Genomic DNA, 22,819 nt, shown 5'->3' on the forward strand with positions numbered 1-22,819 from the left:
CAGCGCGCTGTGATGATATCAGATCCAGCTTTTATCTCGGTAGTTTCACCGGCCTTTTAATAAAGTTGCGTAAAGTTAAACAGCACGGTGTTCTCCCACGACACAACCTCATGTTACTGTTCAGCAAGAATGCAGTTTACGTGCCACGTCAGCGTGCACAGAACACAAACTTTCAATAAACACAAATGTTTAAAAATTAACAATATGGTTAAAAAGAGAGGTAAACGTCAAAAACAAAAGTTTGAACGCCCCAGAGGATGTCAGATACTGTATCTTAAAGAGGAAGTAATGTTTGACCCACATTTTCAATTTTCCTCGGCTCCCAGACAAAATTGACTCAGGGAAGGTGGCTGGCCAAAGCAAACTACCAGAGATGGCCCAAATCTGGGCCTGGCCCCTTAAAACCGCTGCTGTGACCCGTGGAAATGCTTACTTTTGAAATTTAGGCCATAGCTGATCATACTTTCATTATATGCCACATGGTATTGTACTGTAGGAAGGAGTATAAGATTATCGTCACCACAGTAACAGATTCAGTGTGATGTCACCTCATTTGGGAGGAAAGTGGTGGTGACTCTTGCAAGCAAGTTAGTGAAGTCACTAAAACGGGCCTTTCATTTGCTGGTGTGGACAGTTGCAATTATTGTAGTTGTGTGGTGATTCATCTTTTTCTTCTGTCTCAAATAATCGGAGCAGTGTTGCTGGTAAGCTCTGTGTTTGCAGACATACCGTGGTCCTGAGCTCTTCACGTGTGCACAGTCAGTCAGTGCAGTTAGTGGTGAATTTAGTTGTTCTTTTGGAAACAGGAACGAGCCAGGATATTGGACATCATCCAGCTTCTAACTCCACTAACTCTTGATTTCATTTGCTTGGTTGCAAGTCAGATGGAAACACGACTGAGGCCCGTTGCAAAATGATGAGTGAAGTGTGTGTAAGTGTGTGTTAATTAGTTATTTTTGTCTTCTATTTCTAGATGTGTTACACCCTCTGCTGACAGCAGTACAGCAAATGCAGCAAGATGGATGTGCACCTAACTGGGCTGACATAAAGATATAAAACCTGGTTTATTGGAATCGGATTTGGGTCTGTGATGTCACAGCACCGTACAAATCTGTAACACTGTTTCTCGCCCTTGGTAGTCCCAAACAAAAAGACAAGGTTGTGCGTCATACGAGATGATTTCAATCTGGTAGTTTCTTGGGAAACCCAAATATATCCTCCAAAGTACAGAAAAATGATTTTGTTAATTTGTTTATTTATTTTTTCCATAATGTCCCCCTTTTACCTTTAGACCTCTGGTGAAGGAAATTAATATTTGGAATTATATATAAATAGCAATAATAATAATAATAATACCAATGACAGTACCAATAGTACCAATAATCATAATAAAATAATGGCAATAAAATTAATGAAAAAAATAAAACCAATAATAATATTAATAATAATGATAATAATAATGACAATACCAGTAATAATAATAATAATAATAATAATAATAATAATAAAAAAGTATGTCAATAATAATAATAAATAGAATGCCAATAATAATAACAATAATAACATCAATATTAATAATATTATTAATAATAATACCAATAGTAATAATATCAATAATGACAATACCAATAATCATAAAAAACATATGCTAATAATAATAATACAAATAATGCCAATGATAATACCAATAATAAAAATAATAATAATATCAATATTATTATTATTAATAATAATAATAATAATAATAATAATAATAATAATAATAATAATAATAACAGTACCAATAATAATAATAATATCAATATTATTATCAATAATAATAATAACAGTACCAATAATACCAATAATACCAATATTAATAAAAAGAATGCCAGTAATAATAATAATAAAAAATGAAACCCATAATAATAATAATAATAATGGCAATATCAAAAATCACAATAATAACAATAATAATAATGATAATAATAATAATAATAATAAAAGAATTCCAATAATATTAATTATAATATTAATAATAATTTCAATTTCCCGGATTTTGGAAAGAAAAAAAATAGTGTGTTTGAAAAAAAAAAAGATCATGTGATTCGTTTGAAAGAGCTGCCGTTAGTCGACAACGGTCACTAACGTCCGTGCTCCAGTCAAACCGTTTCAGAATAAACTAAAGCTAACGATTCTGCCGACGGTGAAGAGGAAAAGCAGCCGTGAAAAGCCCGTAAACCCCGATAATAAGTGATCCCGGTGTTGGCGGGGGAAGAGCGGAGGAAGAGCGGAGTTAGCGCGGGACCAGAGCGGGGCCGCGGCGGCAACGAGGTTCGCTGGAGGTCGACGGTGAGATAACATTTAATTATCACATTAATGTTAATAAAAGGTTCCTCCCATAAAACAACCAGTCGGTGCTTTTGTAATGTTTAAACTTGCTAAATGTGTAACCAACTTAAACAAAGCTGCCCTAGATACAAATACATGTAGTTTTCACCGAAGTCAAGTTAATTGAAAAACTCAATTGTTTGTTTATTTTTTGTTTAAATGTCAACAGGAGCAGATATTCGGCGATAAACTGACTAAACTGTAAATGAACTAGATATACGTTTTAAAACCTCGTGGTGAAACAATTTTTTTTAGCTCTTTTACAAACTTTTTTCTTTTAAAAACTCGTAAATGTTCACGGTTAAGGCTGATTTATGGTTCCGCGTTACACCAAAGCAGAGCTTACGCCGTAGGGTACGCGGCGACGCGAACCTTACTGCGTAGGCTCTGCGTCGTTTTAACGCGGAACCATAAATCAGGCTTTACAAAGCCATTTCTGGTGATTGTGACGTCATCTTAGCGTCCATGATTTGAAATTCAGTAAATTGCTAAAGGACCATTTTACAGGTGTGTTTTTCTTTTTAAATGTGGTAATTTGAGAGTCTAGACCAGCTAAGAGCCACATGTAATACATTATTTCTTAGTACAGACAGCAAAAAGTAATTTGTGAAGCCTTCACCCTTTGAAAAAGGGCAATTTTTGTGTAATAAACCTTCAGGTTCCTGTCTAAAACCAGATAACATTATTTCTTAGGTATGAAAGACTTAGAAAAAGATTGTTGTTGTTTTGTGAAGCCTTTATTCGACGGTCAAAGCTGAAGTCAGGCTGCTCTTTTACCTCTATAGCTGGACTCAAAGGAGGGAAAACGGTGAGTTAACACCGACTGACTCATTTTCAGATAACTTGATGTTATTATTATTTTAATGTTAACTTCCTCCCATAATATAACCAGTCGGTGCCTTTGTAATGTTTAAACTTGCTAAATGCGTAACCAACTTAAACAAAGCTGCCCTAGATACGAATAAATGTAGTTTTCACCGAAGTCAAGTTAATTGAAAAACTCAATAGTTGTTTAAATGTTGACAGTCGAACAGATGTTCGGCGATAAACTGACTAAACTTTAAATGACCCAGAGATTCGTTTTAAAACCTCAAAGTTTAACACTTTTTACCTCCAAATAAAGTTTTGGTTAGACTTTTTTAGCTCTTTTACAAACTTAAAACTCGTAAATGTTCACAGTTACAAAGTCATTTCTGGTGATTGTGACGTCATCTTAGCGTCCATGATTTGAAATTCAGTAAATTGCTAAAGGACCATTTTACAGGTTTGGTTTTCTTTTTAAATGTGTTAATTTGAGCATTGAGACCAGCTAAGAGCCACATGTAATACATTATTTCTTAGTACAGACGGTAACAAGTAATTTGTGAAGCCTTCACCCTTTTGAAAAAGGGCAATTTTAGTGCATTTTTGTGTAATAAACCTTCAGGCCCCTGTCTAAAACCAGATAACATTACAACAGACATCCAAGTGCCTCTCCTGCAGTCTGCTGCGCAGAGGTGTCTTCACCTTAAACAAAACAATTAATGCATTAAGTAAACCTGAGCAGGTACATTGGTTCAACCACAGTTTGTCAAACCCACTGGCTCTGTGTTTTTGAGAAGATCTGTAAAGATGAATAAAAAGTCATGTGAAATCACGTACACGTTGGCTTTGCGTTGATATGCTCCTAATGACTTGGAAACTGACTGAAACCTGATTTATGGTTCTGCGTTATACCAACGCAGAGCCTACGCCATAGAGTACGGCGTAGCCTACGTGCGCGTCGCCGCGTACCCTACTCCGTAGGCTTTGCATTGGTGTAACGCGGAACCATAAATCTGCCTTAATGTTATCCTTGCCTCGACAACTCGTCCTGCACTCTGACTCTTGCTATCACCTTTCATGCATATTTGTGCACTACTTTCAGCCCTGACAAAATTGCGGCATCTCGTCGGTAACATGATTTATGACTTTTTTAATTACCTGTAACGTTAATTGTACTGTTTCACCTGCACTCTTGCTTCTCCTGGTCGCGAGGTCGCTTTTTAAAGTACCATATCGGCCAGGATATAAGACAAATATTCAAGACATGCTCGGATGCAAAAGAAACAATATTTACCTGTTTGAACAGCCAGGGAAAACCAGGATGCCGATTTTTAATACAAGAGGGACAAGGAGATTTCGTCTTCTTCTTCTGGTGCACTGTCGTTGAAACAGCGCCTCCACAGCGGCATAATGCTGCAACTGCAGTCAAAAATAACATCCATCCAGTCCAACGCCTGCCAGAAAATAACAATTTTCATGACGTCGGAGTTTTGAGAGCTGGGGGCGGCACGAAATTAGGCGGAGGCGGCCGCCTCCTAATTTTGAATGCAGGAAAAACCCTGTAATTAGCCTGCCTGAGTTTTACCTGCCCATATAACATTATGACCTTTTAACATATTCATATTTTAGATTGTAGGTCATCTTATACCCTTTCAAACACAATGACAACTAGCGAAAGTTGATATCAAAAGCATCCATAGTGAAAAGGAAAATAATATTCAAACGATGTAATTTTTGTTACTTGCCAAATTGCCGAGCGCATGTGCCCCTGCTCCCGGAAAAAAAATTCAGGCTCAGGAATTTTTTTAACTTTAAGTAGGGCTGGGCGATATGGCCTTTTATTAATATCTCGATATTTTTAGGCCATGTCACGATTAGGGCTGTTCGATTAATCGATTTTAAATTGTAATCGCGATTATGTAATTAGAACGATGTTAAAACGTGAAAATCGTAAAATCGATTTTTCACTTTTTTTTTTAAATTTATTTATTTATTTATTTATTTATTTATTTATTTATTTTTTACCTTGTCTGCACACATATTAATGATTGATACCATATTAATGATTGATGGAAATAGGGATGTCCCGATCAGGTTTTTTTGCCCCCGAGTCCGAGTCCGAGTCCTTTGATTTTGAGTACTTGCCGATACCGAGTCCCGATCCGATACTTTTATAAAACAATAAAAAATGAAGAAGAGAAAAGAAAATTATGCAGGATGACCCTTTTATTATATTTTAACATGTGTACTGTAAACTGAGCACATAGGAGGTAGGCAGCTTGAACATTCTTAAGTCAGTATAAAAAAAATTTCTTTTCTTTTTCTTTTTTTTTTTTTTTTAGCATAGGGCTGCTTCAGCTTCAAAACAAACAGGCGTGCTCTGCGCGCATGCGGTGTATGGCTGCCGCTCCGAGCCCACTACTCCACGTGTGCGTTGATTTATGGTCCCGCGTCACACCAACGCAGAGCCTTCCGCGACGCGGACCATAATGTCGGCGCCGCAGCTCCGCTTCAGTCCTGGGGCCTCATCTATAAAGCTTGCTTGCGCAGAAAAAGCGCCTGAAAGTTGCGGAAGCCACCATCTACGCAAAGCATCGGATCTAAAAAGAAAAAACTAACCGATGGCTGCCGCTCCAAGCCCACTACTCCACGCCGAAGAGGAAAAAAGAAAGTGTTCTGATTAAAATAAGGAAAGTTGGACTACCCTATATAACAATTGCGTTCATAAGGATAACGTTTTTAAAAAAAATAAAAATTAAAGAAATTGTCTCTTCTCCCCGTGTGTGTCTGCCTGTCATGCACGGGTACTTGGGCGCATGTTGTTTACTTTTAAGCCGGAATTATGGTTCTGCGTCACACCAACACAGAGCCTTCAACGTAGGGTCTGGCGTAGGGTGCGCGTCGCCGCGAACCCTACGCTGTACACTCTGCGTCGGTGCGACGCGGAACCATAAATCAACGCACACGTGGATGTCGGCGCCAGTGAGTATTTTCACCGGACATTTTGACCGGAGAGATTATAAAATACCGGATTTCGGCATATTTTACCGGACAAAGTCCGGCAATTACCGGACAACGGAAACCCTGATATATATATATATATATATATATATCCGATTCCTGATCGGCTCATAACGTCCGAGTCCGGATCGAGTCTGCAATCACGTGATCGGCCCCGATTTCCGATCACGTGATCGGATCGGGACAACTCTAGATGGAAATACCTCTCAATACCTGCGACAAGTGCCCCATGGGAGAGGCTCTTTAGTGTAGGAGGGGGCGTTGTAACATGCCACCGGGCATCCCTCAAGCCAGATGCGGTAGACCGGCTCGTGTTCCTTGCAAAAAACTTGCAAATGTGAATAGCAAATGTAATGACTGACATTACACACCTCTACCTCCTTCATGGGTTGCATTATTATTTAGCATGCAAAGACCCAGTTTAGTTTAATTAGAAAATGTCTTGTTTTATTTAATTGGAAATATAACTTACTGTATGTTTGCAAGTGCTGATTTTTTTTTCAGAGATAAAACTTTATATTTTATTATATTTTTTAAAACTTTTTTTCAACTTATTTTACAGAGTTTTGCACTTTATTCATTCATTTTTGGTTTAATAAGAGCAAAGTTTGCACTTAAAGCCCAATGGGGCAAATGTTCAATAAAAAAACAGCATATTTGAAATCTTTTCTTTGCCTTTTGTCAATTCACAAAATAATCGTAATCGAAAATCGGATTTTGAGAGAATAAAATCGAGATTTTATTTTTCGGCAAAATCGAACAGCCCTAGTCACGATACACGATATATATCTCGATATTTTGCCTTAGCCTTGAATTAACACTTTGATGCCTACATTAACACCAGTATGATAATTCTATATGTCTACATTAAAACATTCTTGTTCATACTGCATTAATATATGATCATTTTAAACTTTCATGCAAAAAGGGGGAATAAGTCAAATTTTCCAAAACTGTATTTATTAAACAGTTACTAAGCAGTGAGTGGCACAAACATAGAAAGTGTAATTTCAAAATAGAAAGTGCACGTTGCATCTCTCTGACTCCAGAGGAAGAACATCTGCTAAGAACCAGTTCTGGTCCTGGTTTTACCTGGTTTTACCTGGTTTTACCAGGATGAGCTGCTCTGAGCAGCAGGGGCCCCTTAGAGCACCTTTATATTAAATTGTAGGTGCAGGGACTGCAATGTTTCATCCTCTCCTCCTTTACTTTGCATCATTTTCACTTATTGTTAGAAATATGACGTCATATAGTCTTGTTTGACTTTGTTTCAATGATAGTGATTGATTTCATGTGGCCACATTTAAGCAACACTAGATGACGTTTCTCAGTTCTGGAAGAGAAAAGCCTGAATTATGGTTCCGCGTTAAATCGACGCAGAACCTACGGCGTAGGGTATGCGGCGATGCGCACTTACGCTGTAGGCTCTGCGTTGGTGTAACGCGGGACCATAAATCAGCCTAAAGGCTCGGCTGCGCGTGTCGCGCTAAGCGGCTCCTCGGCTCTCCGGAGAGCCGTTCGCGTCGTGCAAGGAGAAAACATCCCCTCCCGTCTTTACTAAACCGGTTAGCTTTGAAAAGAGTCCGCCGCGCGTAGCAACCGCGCAGATGAGCTCACAGCGCAAACAGGCCGAGTCTGGGAAAGTCAAAGTAAAGTTAAAGCGGGGTGGAAGTGACCGGCGGTCCCGGACAGCAGCGCCGACACCAGCAGCTGGTCGGGGGCCAATGATAATGCACACACGACAGCACGTGACTGACATGTGTAACAGGGTGCGCTTGTTTTATGTCTCAGAGAAGGAGAGACGAGACGAGAGAGCGAGAAAAGTCTGTCATTTAATGCCCGCGGCTAAAAGCAAAATGCGTGAAAATTTATACTCGAATATGCACGATAGAGTCATTTTGTACATCGCACAGAGTAGAAGCCGAGATACATCGGCTATACTCGATATATCGCCCAGCCCTAACTTTAAGCCCTGGTAAATGTTACTGATTTAAATTGGACTTAATTTGGAGATGAGACCTGAATTTTAAATATTAAAGATACAATTACTTATTTGAACCTACATTATTTACCATTATAGTAATCAGATTATACCAAATATCAGCATCACTGAAAGGGACCTGATGCTTAATCAATCACAACGATATCAAATATTATTCATATATTTATTCAAACAAGGCCGTTGTAAACAAAATACTGTAATTAAATACAGACACACATGCAGATGCACCAAAACATTAAATCAGATGCAAGACCTAGACCACAAAAAAGTGGTCTTGAAACCGGTCTTGAGAACTACAAGTCTACTGCTAAAAGGATAAATTATTTATTTTGTCGTAAAGATCACACAAGACATAACCACTTGACTTTTGTAACTTTTCAATGTGTGAAAAGTCAAAAAAGGGCCTTTTTTGGGTGGACGGGGCATATAAAATCTTAAAAATTATTGAATTACTTTTGTGTTTTTTAAAAAGTTGGAAGCGGAACCAGTGTTTTGACATTTGACACATTTTTGAGTTTCATATGACAAAAGGCCCTTTCATGGTGGTTGACAGAGCTCGAAGCAGACCGTCCACCGATGGAAAACGTATGTTTTGCTTTCTTCTCCATCTTCTGTCTCTTCCTCTGGAGTCTTACTTTGATTGACGGGAGGCAACAGCTTCAGAAGAAACTGCCCCTGGATGCCAGTCATGGTATTTTAATGATCAGACCTTGAAGTCTTTTGATGACGTACCAAAAAAAAGAAGACTGAACTGAACAGAATGTTTGTTTCATTAATGTGTCATATTAAGGAAACCCTTCAATTGATGAGTAACTTTGTGCTATTTGGTCCAGATCTGAGTACTTGATCCAAGCAGGTCCTGACTCACTTTTGTCTCTGTGTGCTTTTATGTTTTACAGGGAAAATCCAGCCTTCTTTTCAGTGTCATGGGCAGCTGGGATTCATGAAACTACCAGAATGTCTTCAGTCCCGGGACTTCCTACGAAAGGATCAGAAGTAATCGTTCACATAACCAGAGTCCACCTGCATCCCCTTTGTGTGCTGGTGGAGTTCTGGGGGAAATTCAGTCAGGAGAGGTTAGCAGATTACGAGCGCCTGTTCAAAAGCATCCAGTCACCAGGAGCTGCATTTAAAGACTTGGAGGGAGATCCTGGAGACCAGTGCTTGGTTCAGATAGGTGGCACCTGGTACAGAGCTCGCGTAGTGTCAAGAAATGCCTTAAAATACGCCGTGTTCCTCATTGACAAAGGGATTAGATACACCGCTACCACAAGAGAGTTGGCATGGGGTAGGAGAGACCATTTTCAGATGCCTCCTGAAGTGGAGTTTTGTGTGCTGGCCAATGTGTTATCAGTCTTCCCTGACAAAAGATGGTCCCCAATAGCTCTTGAATTTTTGAGATCTCTTACTGGAAAATCTGTGATGGCACATGTGCAAGATGTGCTGATGCAGAACAGAATATTTCTCCTGCACATCCCCTCCATATCCGACCAAATGTATGAGATGGGATTAGCAAAGAAGGTGTCTCCTCTCGACTTTAAGGGCTGTGTCTTCAAGTCGCTCAAGTCCCACCCTGAAACTGACGGTTCTCCAGAGATCATGCCGTTCCCCGTGGAAACGTGTGAACCACGTGAACGACTGAACAAGAAGGAAGTGTTCCTGTACCCAGAGCTGTCAGAAGGAACCGCAGAGACCGTGATCGTGACAGAGGTGACGAACCCACAGAGGATTTTTTGCCAGTTGAAGGTCTTCTCGCGAGAACTGCAGAAGCTCACAGAGCAGATCACACAGAACTGCGAGAGCAGGATGTCGAGTTGCATCATAACCCCCGAAATGATTGGATTTCCATGTGCGGCAAGAGGAAGCAATGGCAGCTGGTACCGCTCGGTCCTACAGCAGGTTTTCCCAACCAGTAAAGTGGTGGAAGTATTGAATGTTGACTATGGGATGAAGCAGGTAATTCCTCTGGAGAACGTCCGGCCTCTGGCACCAGAGTTCTTCAGGCTGCCAGTCGTCACGTACATCTGCTCCCTCCATGGAGTCCTTGACAAAGGGGTCGGATGGACGACCAGCCAGATCGAGCTCCTCCGGTCCCTCCTGCTCTTCCAGACGGTGATTGCCAAATTTGAGTATCAAAGCATCTCCGAGGGAGTTTACTACATCACACTCTACGGCGACGACAACACAAACATAAACCACTTGTTTGGTTCCAAGGATGGCTGTTTGCTGAAGCAGGATAACGCGTACGTGGACTTTGCCCTCCGAAGCACCGCGTACAATTGCCAGATTCCAGGTGAAAAAGAAAGAAACATGTTGACGTCCGGACAGTCTGAGGAAGAGAAAGGAAGGAAAAGTCTAGCCGAAGTGCCTCCCCATGAAGAGCTCTTGGTGAATTCCTCACACTTCTCAGTTGTTCAGCACGTATCCAGCCCGTCAGAGTTTTGGATTCACACTGAGAAGTACACAAAAGAATTGGATGACCTTCAGGATAGTATTAGCCATCTATACAAAGATTCAGTGAACATGCACGTGGTGAGAAATCCAACTCCTGGGTTTTTCTGCGCTGCGAAGGCAGACGATGACGAGTTCTACCGAGCAACTGTGACTGGAGTCCGAGATGCACAAGTCAGCGTGTTCTTCGTTGATTATGGAAACACCGAAGTGGTTGACAGGGGCGACCTTCGGACCCTTCCTCCAGAACTCAGAAAGCTGCCCAAAGTGGCACTGAAATGCAGCCTGGAAGGTGTCGCACCAATAGATGGGAGGTGGAGTCAAAGCGCGTCTGACTTTTTCATCGACGCAGTCACAGATAAAGATCTGAATGTACAAGTGAAGGCAAAATATAGCGACAGCTATGTCGTCACACTTATTGATCCGCAAGCTCAGGGTGGGAAGGACGTCGGCACTCTGATGTGTAGTTCTGGTTATGCTGAAAAGGCTAAGATGCAGAAACCTCCCAAACTCAAAACCCTCACGCAGGCTGCCACTACGTCTCCTCCAGAACATGCTGCTGCTGCAAGACCCACAGAACATAACAAAACGGAAACCTCTTTCAAAGCCAAAAGCAAAGTTGGTCTTTTCAGCAATGAAAGTGGTGCTCCGACCTATAAAGAGCAAATGTTTCCTACTGGAAGTATCCTGGATGTCAACGTGTCCCACACCGAAGGCCCAAACGACTTCTGGTGCCAACTGGTACAAAACACCTGGCGCTTGAGATTGCTCATGCAGGACTTGCAGAGCTACTACACCGGCAGCGAGTTCCAGCCCCCAGTAGACACCGCTTGTGTAGCTCGACACCCTGACAGTGGAATCTGGTACAGAGCCCTTGTCGTCTGCCAGCATGAAACCCCTTACGTGGACGTGCTGTTTGTTGACTACGGGCAGACGGAGACGGTCTCCTTCTACGATCTGAGGAAGATCTCCCCAGAATTCCTCAATCTGCATGGCCAAGCGTTCAGATGCAGTCTGATAAACGTTGTTGCCGCTACCAGCGACTGGGCCGAGGAAGCAAAGATAAAGTTCCAAACCTTTGTGGACACTGCTACAACCAAGTCTGTGCTTCTGAAGTGCACCGTGTATGCCGTCATGTACAGCGAGAAGAAGATCCTCTACAACGTCGTGGATCTGGAGACTCCCTTCGAGAGTATCTGCGCGAGTCTGGCCCGTCTCACCATAAACGTACCGCCCGTGAAACGCGCTGTGTCGTCTTTCCGCCTGAACTCGTACTTCTACTCGACCCACAACGTCAAAACTGGGACGGAGGAACGAGTCACTGTGACGTGTGTGAACAACGTCGGCCTCTTCTACTGCCATCTCGACAGGAATGCTGACGCGATGAAAGATCTGAACATGAAGGTAAACAGTCTTTGTCACCAGCTTGAGAAGGTCAAGCTTCCAAAAGCCCTTGCAACTTTGTGCTTTGCGAGATATACTGACGGGAAGTGGTACAGGGCTCAGATCAAGTCCGTCCAGCCGGCAATACTGGTCCACTTCGTAGATTATGGGGACACCATCAAGGTGGACCAATCGGACTTGCTCCCAATTCCCAAAGAAGCGAATGAAATCATGTCGGCACCCGTACAAGCTGTGGTGTGTGCCCTCTCAGACATCCCAGCCGACGTTCACAGCGAGGTGAACAGCTGGTTTGAGAGGGCGGTGAAAGACTGCGAGTTCAGAGCGCTCATCGTGGCCAGAGAGCCTGCTGGGAAATTACTGGTTGAGCTTTACCATGGAAGTACGCAGATCAACGCAAAAATCAAGAAAACGTTCCAGCTTGAGATGCAAGTAAAAGAGCAGGTTGTTCTCGAGAGCCCGAGAGCTCTCGAGACTTCAGAAAATCTTATGCAAAAAACACAGAGGAACTTCCCCAAACCAGATGATAAAGACCACAAACTAGCCCCGAAGAAGAATACGTCCGCCTCCGAACCCTGGGCGGAGAAGAGATCCACTAATGTGACTCGACATTCTGCTCAGAAGCACAAACACAACACTGAAAACAGCCATAAGACCAGACATCCTCCTCTGGAGACGTATGTACCTCCACATCAAAGAACCGGGCCAAATGCTGGTTCAGGTGATGCTCAAGTGAAACCGGCTAAAGAGAACCTCCACCCTAAAACCAAGCACCCAACATCATACCCGTCTCGGCCAGAATCCAAAAGGGAAAACGTTGCTGAGAAACTCCCTAAACTCACAGACCTGCTTTCGAAGCACATCGCTCCCGACATGGAAGTGGAAGTTTACGTCTCACATTGCAACAGCCCGCTAAGTTTCTATGTGCAGCGCGTCGATGAGGAGGATGACTTGTTCTCTCTGGTGGAAAAGCTCAATGATCCACAATCGACTTTGAATCTGAAAGCCGTTGACATCCAAGACCTGCATCCAGGGGACCTGATTCAAGCAGAGTTCACGGAGGATTCCTCGTGGTACCGAGCAGTCGTAGACGAGATCCACGGCAGTGAAAGGGCTCTCGTTGAATTTATCGATTTTGGAAATAAAGCGATGGCACCGGTTTCCAAACTGAGCAGACTCCAGGAGTCTCTGGTCCAGTTGCCCGTCTACAGCACACACTGCATGCTGAGAGATGCTGCGGCCCGCGGGGAGGAGGAAGTGCTCGATCCGGGGGTGCTGTCGGCGTTCATGGAGGACATCGGGAGCAGTGGAGAAAAGGTGCTCACATGCAAATTCATCAAGCAGGTGGGATCTATGTGGGAGGTGGAGCTTGGAGACGGCGAAGTCGGTGTGGTTTGTAAGGTTCCTCCTGGAGGTCCTGAAGTCATCTCGGAGAAAGACGTGGAGGAGGAGCCCGGCCAGGTTTTTGGTATCAGGCAAGAGGCAGGAAACGCAGAGGAGACACCAGTGAAGCCGGGTTCTGTACGTTGCCACCCGCAAAAGAACTTCTCAGAGGGACAGCAGCTTGAGGTCTACATCACAAACATTAACGATGCTCAGACCTTCTGGTGTCAGTCTGCCAGTTCAGCTGAACTTGATAAGATAACATATAGTGTTTCAGAAATAGGAGGAGAAGCAGATGGCAATCACATCGATCCGGATGATCTCTTGCCCGGGAGAAGCTGCGTCGCCCTCTTCTCTGACGACCAGCTGTGGTATCGTGCAGTGGTCATCTGCAGGGACGGAAAAAATGTGTCGGTTCTGTTCGTGGACTACGGAAACGAGTCCCACGTCAGCATCGGGGACGTGAGAGAAATGCCCCCTCTCCTGGCGGACATTGCCCCGCAGGCGTTTCTGTGCAAGCTCGAGGGCTTTGATGCCTCGTGTGGATCCTGGGATGACGGTGCCACAGATCAGCTGTGCTCGCTCACATTGGACAAGCTGTTGCAGCTCACTGTCACAAGACTAGCAAGAACTGAGGAGACGCTTGTCTGTTTTGTGCAGTTGGAGCACGAAGGCCAGGTGATAAACGAGGCAATGAAAGCCTGGTGGAGGAGCTTCACCAGAGAGGACGTGACCGACTCGGCTTCAGCTGAACCTACGCTGCAGCCTGACACAACCGCAGAAGAAGAACCTCAGCAGGAGCATCCTCATATGGACGCTGAGATCTACATCATGGAGAAGCTCTCCAATCCACTCGCAGCCGGTGACGCCTCAACGTTGGCAAGTAATCCAAAGAGCGAGTTCTCTGTAGTCCATGTTGCCATCGAGTCCACAAAGGAGGAGCCTGTTTCCGTAGAGGACACGTCTAAAACCCCCGCCAGTGTGAGGACTGAAGGTGATGATGGTGACATCGATCAGACCGAAGGAGACACGTTGTACTTGGTCTGTACTGTGATGGAGGACACTGGCGAAGGCGCCAAGAGGAGCACCTCATCAGAGGACTTGGACCCTCCGCTGGAAGAAAAGGTTGTAGAAGCGGTGGATGAACTGGACCCTGAAGCTGCTGACCGAGAGGAAGCCAACACCTCGGCCTGTGAGGTCCCGGAATATCCAGGTAAGCAGCACCTTTTCTGCTAAACACAGTTGAAGTGTACTTGCTGGTGCGAGTTAAGCTGCTAGAAATACACCAACGAGGACTCGGAAAGAATGTTAATTCAAATTTGCAATCAGTTATCAACAAACATTTTATATTCGTTGTCTTCCCCAGATCCATCTGGAGAAGAAGCTAACACAGAAGTTCCTGTTGCTCGGAGCTCCTCCACAACTGCAGTGAAAATGGTAAATTCAGACTTCATTTAGATCTGGGATCCTGGATTCTGGTCCTCGAGGGCCGGAGTCTGTTTTCCTGCTTTAACACACTTTCATACAAAGGTCTGTCATCAACAGTCCTACATGACAAGCTGATGACCACCTTTAATCAGGAGGTGGAACATAGGTGGACTAAATGAAAGCTTTTTGACTGTTTTATGATTTTGTTCAGGTTCCTAGAAGTGTTCCTGCACAGGAGACGACAGATGCAGCAGCTGACGTCTCAAATCAGGTACAATCAAGTTCTGGTCGACTTTCTGGGGAGATTTGACAGGATTTAAAACCTGGAGGAACTGGAGTCGGATGTTTTGGGGCTCTGAGTTTCTCCACAGGAAGTCAGATGCAGACTCTCCGAGCACGGGCCAGTATATCCAGCGGTCGTAAAGGTTTAACGTCGGACCTCTTTTTAACCGATAGTTACGGTTTCATCAGCCCCAGCTGTAGTTGAGTCTCCGACTGTCCCTAAATCCCAGCGTCTGGGTTGATGTTGTTTCTGTGCAGGACAGCGAGGGTGGAGAGCCGAGCTGTTGTGTTGCCGAGACCCTTTCAACAGGTGACGCAGGTACTGGAACCGAGGGGATGAAGTGTTGATGTGACGCCTCCTCCCCCCGTCTTGCTGGCTCACGGCGGCGGCTGCTGTGGACCTGGAGTCACCGTTGTCCCTTTTCTTCCCCCAGAAGCAGATGTAGAAGAGGGAGGTGTGGATGGAGGAGCGACCGATGGAGGAGCAGCGACTGCAGAGGAAGAGACGGCTTCTGTCCCGGTGAGTTTCCACATCAGCTGCAACATCTGGTGATCTCACAGCTGGATTGTTTGGTGGGTTGATCGAACTGGTCTCCTGTTTTCTTAAGTCTGTTGAGGCAGATGTTGCTCCAGATGTTACAGAGGACCCATGTGAAGCAGATGTTGCTCCAGATGTTACAGAGGACCCATGTGAAGCAGATGTTGCTCCAGATGTTACAAAGGACCCATGTGAAGCAGATGTTTGTCCAGATGTCACAGAGGATCTACGTGAAGCAGATGTTTGTCCAGATGTTACAGAGGATCCATGTGAAGCAGATGTTTGTCCAGATGTTACAGAGGATCTACGTGAAGCAGATGTTTGTCCAGATGTTACAGAGGATCCATGTGAAGCAGATGTTGGTCCAGATGTTACAAAGGACCCATGTGAAGCAGATGTTGGTCCAGATGTTACAGAGGATCTACGTGAAGCAGATGTTTGTCCAGATGTTACAGAGGAACCATGTGAAGCAGATGTTGGTCCAGATGTTACAACGGACCCATGTGAAGCAGATGTTGGTCCAGATGTTACAAAGGACCCATGTGAAGCAGATGTTGGTCCAGATGTTACAAAGGATCCATGTGAGGCAGATGTTGGTCCAGATGTTACAGAGGATCCATGTGAAGCAGATGTTGGTCCAGATGTTACAGAGGATCCATGTGAAGCAGATGTTGGTCCAGATGTTACAGAGGACCCAGGTGAAGCAGATGTTGGTCCAGATGTTACAGAGGACCCATGTGAAGCAGATGTTTGTCCAGATGTTACAGAGGATCCATGTGAAGCAGATGTTGGTCCAGATGTTACAGAGGACCCATGTGAAGCAGATGTTGGTCCAGATGTTACAGAGGACCCATGTGAAGCAGATGTTGGTCCAGATGTTACAGAGGACCCATGTGAAGCAGATGTTGGTCCAGATGTTACAGAGGATCCATGTGAAGCAGATGTTGGTCCAGATGTTACAGAGGATCTACGTGAAGCAGATGTTTGTCCAGATGTTACAGAGGATCCATGTGAAGCAGATGTTTGTCCAGATGTTACAAAGGATCCGTGTGAAGCAGATGTTTGTCCAGATGTTACAAAGGACCCATGTGAAGCAGATGTTGGTCCAGATGTTACAGAGGATCCGTGTGAAGCAGATGTTGGTCCAGATGTTACAGAGGATCTATGTGAAGCAGATGTTGGTCCAGATGTTACAAAGGACCCATGTGAAGCAGATGTTGGTCCAGATGTTACAGAGGATCTACGTGAAGCAGATGTTGGTCCAGATGTTACAGAGGATCTATGTGAAGCAGATGTTGGTCCAGATGTTACAGAGGATCTACGTGAAGCAGATGTTGGTCCAGATGTTACAGAGGATCTATGTAAAGCAGATGTTGGTCCAGATGTTACCGAGGATCTATGTAAAGCAGATGTTGGTCCAGATGTTACAGAGGATCTATGTGAAGCAGATGTTGGTCCAGATGTTACAGAGGATCCGTGTGAGGCGTTGGCTGAGGACGCAGATGAGGTCAGATACTGTTCTGGACACTGAAGACTTTTATTTTATTTTTTTTAACGTTAGTTTAATACTTTCATTAAGACGTATCGTATCCATTTGATTAATTAGATAATCCGTTGAACATTTTTTCAAACTAATTTTATTTTGTGATATTAAAATTGTGCTTTTTTGTTTTCTTGTAGGTCCAGAATGAATCAGGTGGTGAGTCAGTTTTCCTTCAGTGACTCGATTAATGAGACTAGAAATGAGAAATGTTAAATTTTCCAGCAGTTGAAGGTTTTTCAAAGCGAGCTGCACGGCCAGCCCGGGTCACTCCTGCACCGGGTCACTCCTGCACCCGTCACCTGCTGTGGTGATGCTCATGCGCAGCTTTGTCTTCACAGAAACCCTCTCAGGAGCTGCAGTGGGAGCTGGAGAAGTTCCCCAGGCGGGCGACGTGCCATCTGCTTTCATTCCTGACAAGGTATGAAGATCAAACTGCTCCAAACATGAAGGTTTGAATCTGGAGAATCCGGAGTTAACGTGATCCTCTGTTTCAGCACAACCTGACAGCCGGAGACAACGCCTCCTCCCTTCACGAAGAGCCACGTTCTGGTTCGTCATCTCGAGTCTTTCACGTCAGACTGGACACATTCTGAGCTTTTTCCTCCAAAACTGTGTTTTATTTTCCCTCTGTGCAGTTCTGTCGGCTGATATGGAGCCACACTGCAGCATCGATATGGTATGATTATTTAATTTTATCCACAATGAAGCTCAAACACGCGTCATCTCTGAGAGGATCCTGTTGCTCCGTGTTTAGGCCGCTTTGTTGGAAAAACTCAAGTGTCTTGTTATCGAGACGTGTCCAGCAGAGACTCTCCAAGGTATCACACCCACTTCTAACCGACCAATCAAAATCCAAGGTGAAGTCTGAGCTCAGCTGTGCTTTTTGGTTAACTACTAACGAGTGTAAACATGATAACTGTCGCTCCAGCGCAGAAACTTCTGCCTGTGGACTCGGAGGAGCTCGTAGAAGCAGAGGACGGACCGGACGCTGAAGCCCCTGAAGCCTCTGAAGCCTCTGAGGCCCCTGAAGCCCCCGAAGCCTCTGAAGCCTCTGAGGCCCCTGAAGCCTCTGAGGCCCCTGAAGCCTCTGAGGCCCCTGAAGCCCCCGAAGCCTCTGAAGCCTCTGAGGCCCCTGAAGCCTCTGAGGCCCCTGAAGCCTCTGAGGCCCCTGAAGCCTCTGAGGCCCCTGAAGCCCCCGAAGCCTCTGAAGCCTCTGAGGCCCCTGAAACCACGGAGCCAGAGGAAGCCAACACCTCTGACGGTGAGGTCACAGAATCTTCACAAATATTATATCGTATAAAGTAGATTTCTGTCGACCACATGCTTCTCGTTTATTCTTGTTCTCTTTCTTTTCTGTCAGACTCACGAGAAACACAGACTGACGACGTTAAACAACACCCTCAGAAAGACACGGAGACTGAACTAAAGGTAAATATAGAAAAGTGATGACTGAGCTGCAGATTTACTTAAATAATAACTGCTGTGCCCCCCCCCCCCAGAACCTCAGGGACGCTGGGCTGTCAGAGGAAAACTCACGGCCTGCTGAGGACAGTTCAGGTGAGTTCTTGCACGCTTTGTATTTATAAACTATAACACTGATCTGATTGAGATGATAGTTTTACAACGGATGAGTCCACTTGAACGGACTTATGGATTTAAAGGGGGCCTATTATGAAAAACACGTTTTATCTTGCTTTAACATATATAAAGTGGTCTCCACTCAGCCTGCCAACTCAGAGAAGGAGGAAAGCAACCAAATTCTGCAGTGTCTGTACAGCCGCCCGGATGAGCCGTCCAGTGTGATGTGGATCTACGAGCCGTTCAGATTCTGCTCCTGTCGTTATGTAACGTCGGGAGCAATGCGTGAAACCAAGCCCACAACTAACTCCGCCGGCCGGAGCTTCCACCATTTTTTCGTAGCGGTGTATCGCGTCATTTAAGCAGCTAATCAGCACAGTTCCTCATGATCATAGCCCCGCCCACTCAGAATCCTGCATAGATAATGAGGTTAGAAACGGGGTAGATTAAGGGTGCTTTCACACCTGTGGCCTGTTTGTTTTGTTCCGATTCAGGGGCTAAATCGATACAGTTGTTTCGTTTCTCGTTTGTGGGGTTTGTGTTCACAAGGCAAACGTCTGTAGCGGTTCAAAGCTGTTAACAAATGCCATGCGCGAACCAGCTGTTCTTTGATTGGTCAGAAATTAACGCGGAAGGAGTTTCCTCTTCCGCACCCCGGGATAAACAACACGGCCCTTTCACAGAGAGGGCGCAAAGCGCAGACCGCCGCCGCCTTTCCCATTCATTTATGTGCGACCGTTCTGCGGCGGACGAGAGGCCGCCTGCCGCAGGGTTTGCGCTGCCCGAATTGAACATTGTTTAATTTCACCGTGCCGCGCTGGGACGACATCTCGGCACGTCCAATAGGAGAGAAGGTGGTGGAGGCTGCACCGACTCTTCTCCTTGCACCGCGGCAGCACGTCTCGAATGGAATCAGGCCGAGAAAGCCTCTCCTAGGATATCTCGGCTTGCTTGTTTTTTTTTTGCCGCATCCGAGCGCAATTGCTGTGTTCATATATACCAAATTAATCGATCTTTAGGGGGAAACGCTCCCTGTTCTGGAACAACTGCTCCAAACGGGACAGGTGTGAAAGCACCCAAAGACATGGCTTAGAGACTTAATTTATAATATATTTAGCAAAAAAAATCAAAAGCTTGTTTTTAAGACATTCAAGGCCTGTTTAAAATAGGTATTAGATGCCATAACAGGTCACCTTTAAGTAATTCTGACTTCAGGTTTTATTTTTTTTTTAGTTTATTTTTAAAAAACAAGAAAAAAGACAAAACAAATGCAACAAAACAAATACAGGTGGGCATTCCACCACATAAAGAAAAACAACATCAAAACACATTTCAAGTTACATCTTCAAAAAGGAGTCGGAGGAAGTATAAACTTATTTAATCCCACCCCCTTTTCCACAACTAAACTAAAAATTATGTCTATTTATTTTTTATACTATACACTAATTTGTATAAATATGTCATTTTTACTAAAATAACCTGTTTTGATACAAGATGTAAGCTCTATCATAAATATGATATAAATATAATATAACTATGATATAAATATAATACGTATATCTAAGTATATAAACATACAAAGACAACATGACAATACCAGAACACACACAGCTGGTGATCTTTAAAGCGACACTAAGTAACTTTTCCACCTTAATATCTTATTTCCAGAGTCAGTGTGATGGTACATCAACTTACAACAGGTTTAATGACACCTCTGTCATGATCTGAGGGGTCTGTATCGCCTTCACTGGCACTATTTAACTTTGAGGAGCATGGTAGGAACCCTGCCACACTAAAAAACTACACATTTTTACGGCTTTGACTGCTTTACGGCATACGTCACTTCCCCCTCCTTCCCGATTCACAGTCGAGACGAAAATGGGCGGGGCGTGGAGCGCAGAGCTCCGCAGAAGCTGGTAACCCGTTGCTGCGTTGTGGCTGCAGCAGCTCCACACAACAGACGTGGGGAAAAGATCGCTAATGGTTTAACTTTTCACCAGTTTCCTGCTCGGAGGCAGAACCACGGAGGCCGGCCAATTATCTGAGATAACAAATTAAAAGAGTAAAAGAGTCGTCGGCTCGGTTGGATCGCGGCTTTAACGACCAAACACCGGCTTCCACACAGTAAACCACAAACACTCACACAGACCGGGTCGGATCAAAACACGGGTTTTATTCCCCACTTCGCCAGCTAAACGCAGTTGCTGGCCAGCTCTCTGCGGTGCAATTAACCCCAATCTTCAGATAAAACTAGTTTGTTGAGGAAAAAATATTAACTCTTATTTGTAGCTGCAGAGGAAAAAAATAATCTCACGAGGAAAACAAAAATATTGCTCACGCCTCGGAGCCTCTTCAACATAATATAGCAGTCAAAAAAAAAGAAAAGAGAAGTAAGAGGGATACAAAACATGTACTGTATGTTGTACTATTGTACAAATTTATTGAAACACATGGCGAGTCAAACATTTACCAAAGCAGCTGCCAGACACTCCTAAACAAGGTAGTAAGACGGTGGTTCTGCAGAATTGCGGCAGTAAATCCTTCTAAAGAGTGCAGCTCCGACGAGGAGCTCCATTCTTCAGTAGGGATTTCATATGGATCCAGACCGTTAATAATCATTATTTTCTCCATATACTGCTCCCTGGCTTCCTTGTTTAAGGTATCCCGGTAAATTCCATTTCCTTTCCAGCAGTTTAACATCTTTTTTTTTGCGTTCCGTCTGTTCACTTGGTGAAACAGAAAAGCGTCCCGTCTTCTCTCAAAACAAATGCACGCGGCGGGACAGGAGTTTTCCGGCAGTACGCGGTGGTGCTCATGGGAAACGTAGTGTTTTTTCTGGTAAAACACTACCGCTTTTGTCCAAAAGATGCCGCCAAACTCAGAAAAGCTGAAAGTTACGTTGTGCTGCTTTAAACACAGTCTTCACTTTTTACCTCAAATAAACCATTTCTTTATATTTCTTCTTAAATTGTTTTATGTTTGTACATTCTTTCCACAATCCAGTTTAATTCCACAAACTGATACACAAAAACTTATTTTTGTTGTATGCAAATTCAATTCAATTCAAAATACTTTATTGATCCCTGAAAGGGAATGAATCGTTGCAGTCGTCATGATTTCACTCTCTTCAAAGAGGTTCATGGTGCAGGCAGCAGCAAGATACAACCTTTTAAGAATTAAGAATAATGTCTTTCAACATTTTCTGAGTTTTCAGCCATTCAAAGCAACACAGACACGCTTTTCAACATCAGATATCAGTTTGGTTTGAAGGAATATTTAATCACTTTTAGGAAGTGTTTAGCTTTCATTGGCTCTCGTCTCCGTATCTACCAAAAACCAGCCAAAGTGACTCTGGACTTCACGGTTTTCGTCTCTCGTAACATGTTTATCAGCAGCCATGAAACATCTCAGTTTCCCAGGACATCATGGCAGAGGCGATGGCGAAACCGAAGAGTTTCTGCAGCATTAAATTGCTCGATTTGAACCTCCCAGATTCCCAGAAGTTCATGATTGTGGTGCTTTTCCTTTCATAAAGCTTCGGCGGGTTTTGAGTGTGACCTTTTATTTATTCTTTATTTCATTCATTAAAGGAAAAATAAAACAGCTCAATATAATTACAACAAATCTATTTCCTTGAATGAAAGGGAACAGAAAGAAGACTAAGCTTATTTTATCTGTCCCTTTTTCCTAAGCAATCAAATTTCAATTAATGTAATTATAAAAAAATTACAAATTACGCAATTTAAAAAAAAAAAAAAAAACACTTTCCAATAAACGTAATAAAAAAACAAAAAACTACAACAAATAAAATAACACAAAATAGCTTTTGTCAAACACAGATAGTCGTATTCTTTTTTTATTCTAAGAAAAAAAATATGATGGTGCTAAAAAGAGAGGGAAAAAAAGAAAACCCACCTAACAACAATTATCATGATATTTCTGATATTTCAAACTGGCTTTTATTATTGTTTTAAATGTAATGTTTGATTTGCATTCTTTGGCTTGATTGGCTTTGATT

General features: G+C 43.5%; 1 protein-coding gene across 1 annotated transcript; it reads left to right on the forward strand.

Moving 5' to 3' along the window:
* Nucleotides 1-9,154: 9,154 nt before the first annotated feature.
* Nucleotides 9,155-18,528, forward strand: tdrd6 (tudor domain containing 6). Its single transcript, XM_061746975.1, has 11 exons — nt 9,155-14,645; nt 14,799-14,869; nt 15,072-15,131; nt 15,401-15,461; nt 15,577-15,662; nt 15,764-17,187; nt 17,548-17,641; nt 17,718-17,772; nt 17,859-17,899; nt 17,978-18,041; nt 18,152-18,528. Exons 1-11 carry the CDS (start codon nt 9,155-9,157, stop codon nt 18,526-18,528), a joined length of 7,824 nt encoding a protein of 2,607 aa, XP_061602959.1.
* The last annotated feature ends 4,291 nt before the right edge of the window (nt 18,529-22,819 follow it).

This window comes from Cololabis saira, chromosome 18 (genome assembly GCF_033807715.1).
Source record: "Cololabis saira isolate AMF1-May2022 chromosome 18, fColSai1.1, whole genome shotgun sequence".
Taxonomy (NCBI): Eukaryota; Metazoa; Chordata; class Actinopteri; order Beloniformes; family Belonidae; genus Cololabis; species Cololabis saira.

What these genes read in the sequence shown, in the direction of transcription:
- tdrd6 (XM_061746975.1), top strand. Translation starts at nt 9,155, where the DNA reads ATGTCTTCAGTCCCGGGACTTCCTACGAAAGGATCAGAAGTAATCGTT. An exon ending in CCACAACTGCAGTGAAAATG is followed by an intron (nt 14,870 to 15,071) that starts GTAAATTCAGAC and finishes GATTTTGTTCAG; the next exon opens with GTTCCTAGAAGTGTTCCTGC. An exon ending in CACACTGCAGCATCGATATG is followed by an intron (nt 17,900 to 17,977) that starts GTATGATTATTT and finishes CTCCGTGTTTAG; the next exon opens with GCCGCTTTGTTGGAAAAACT.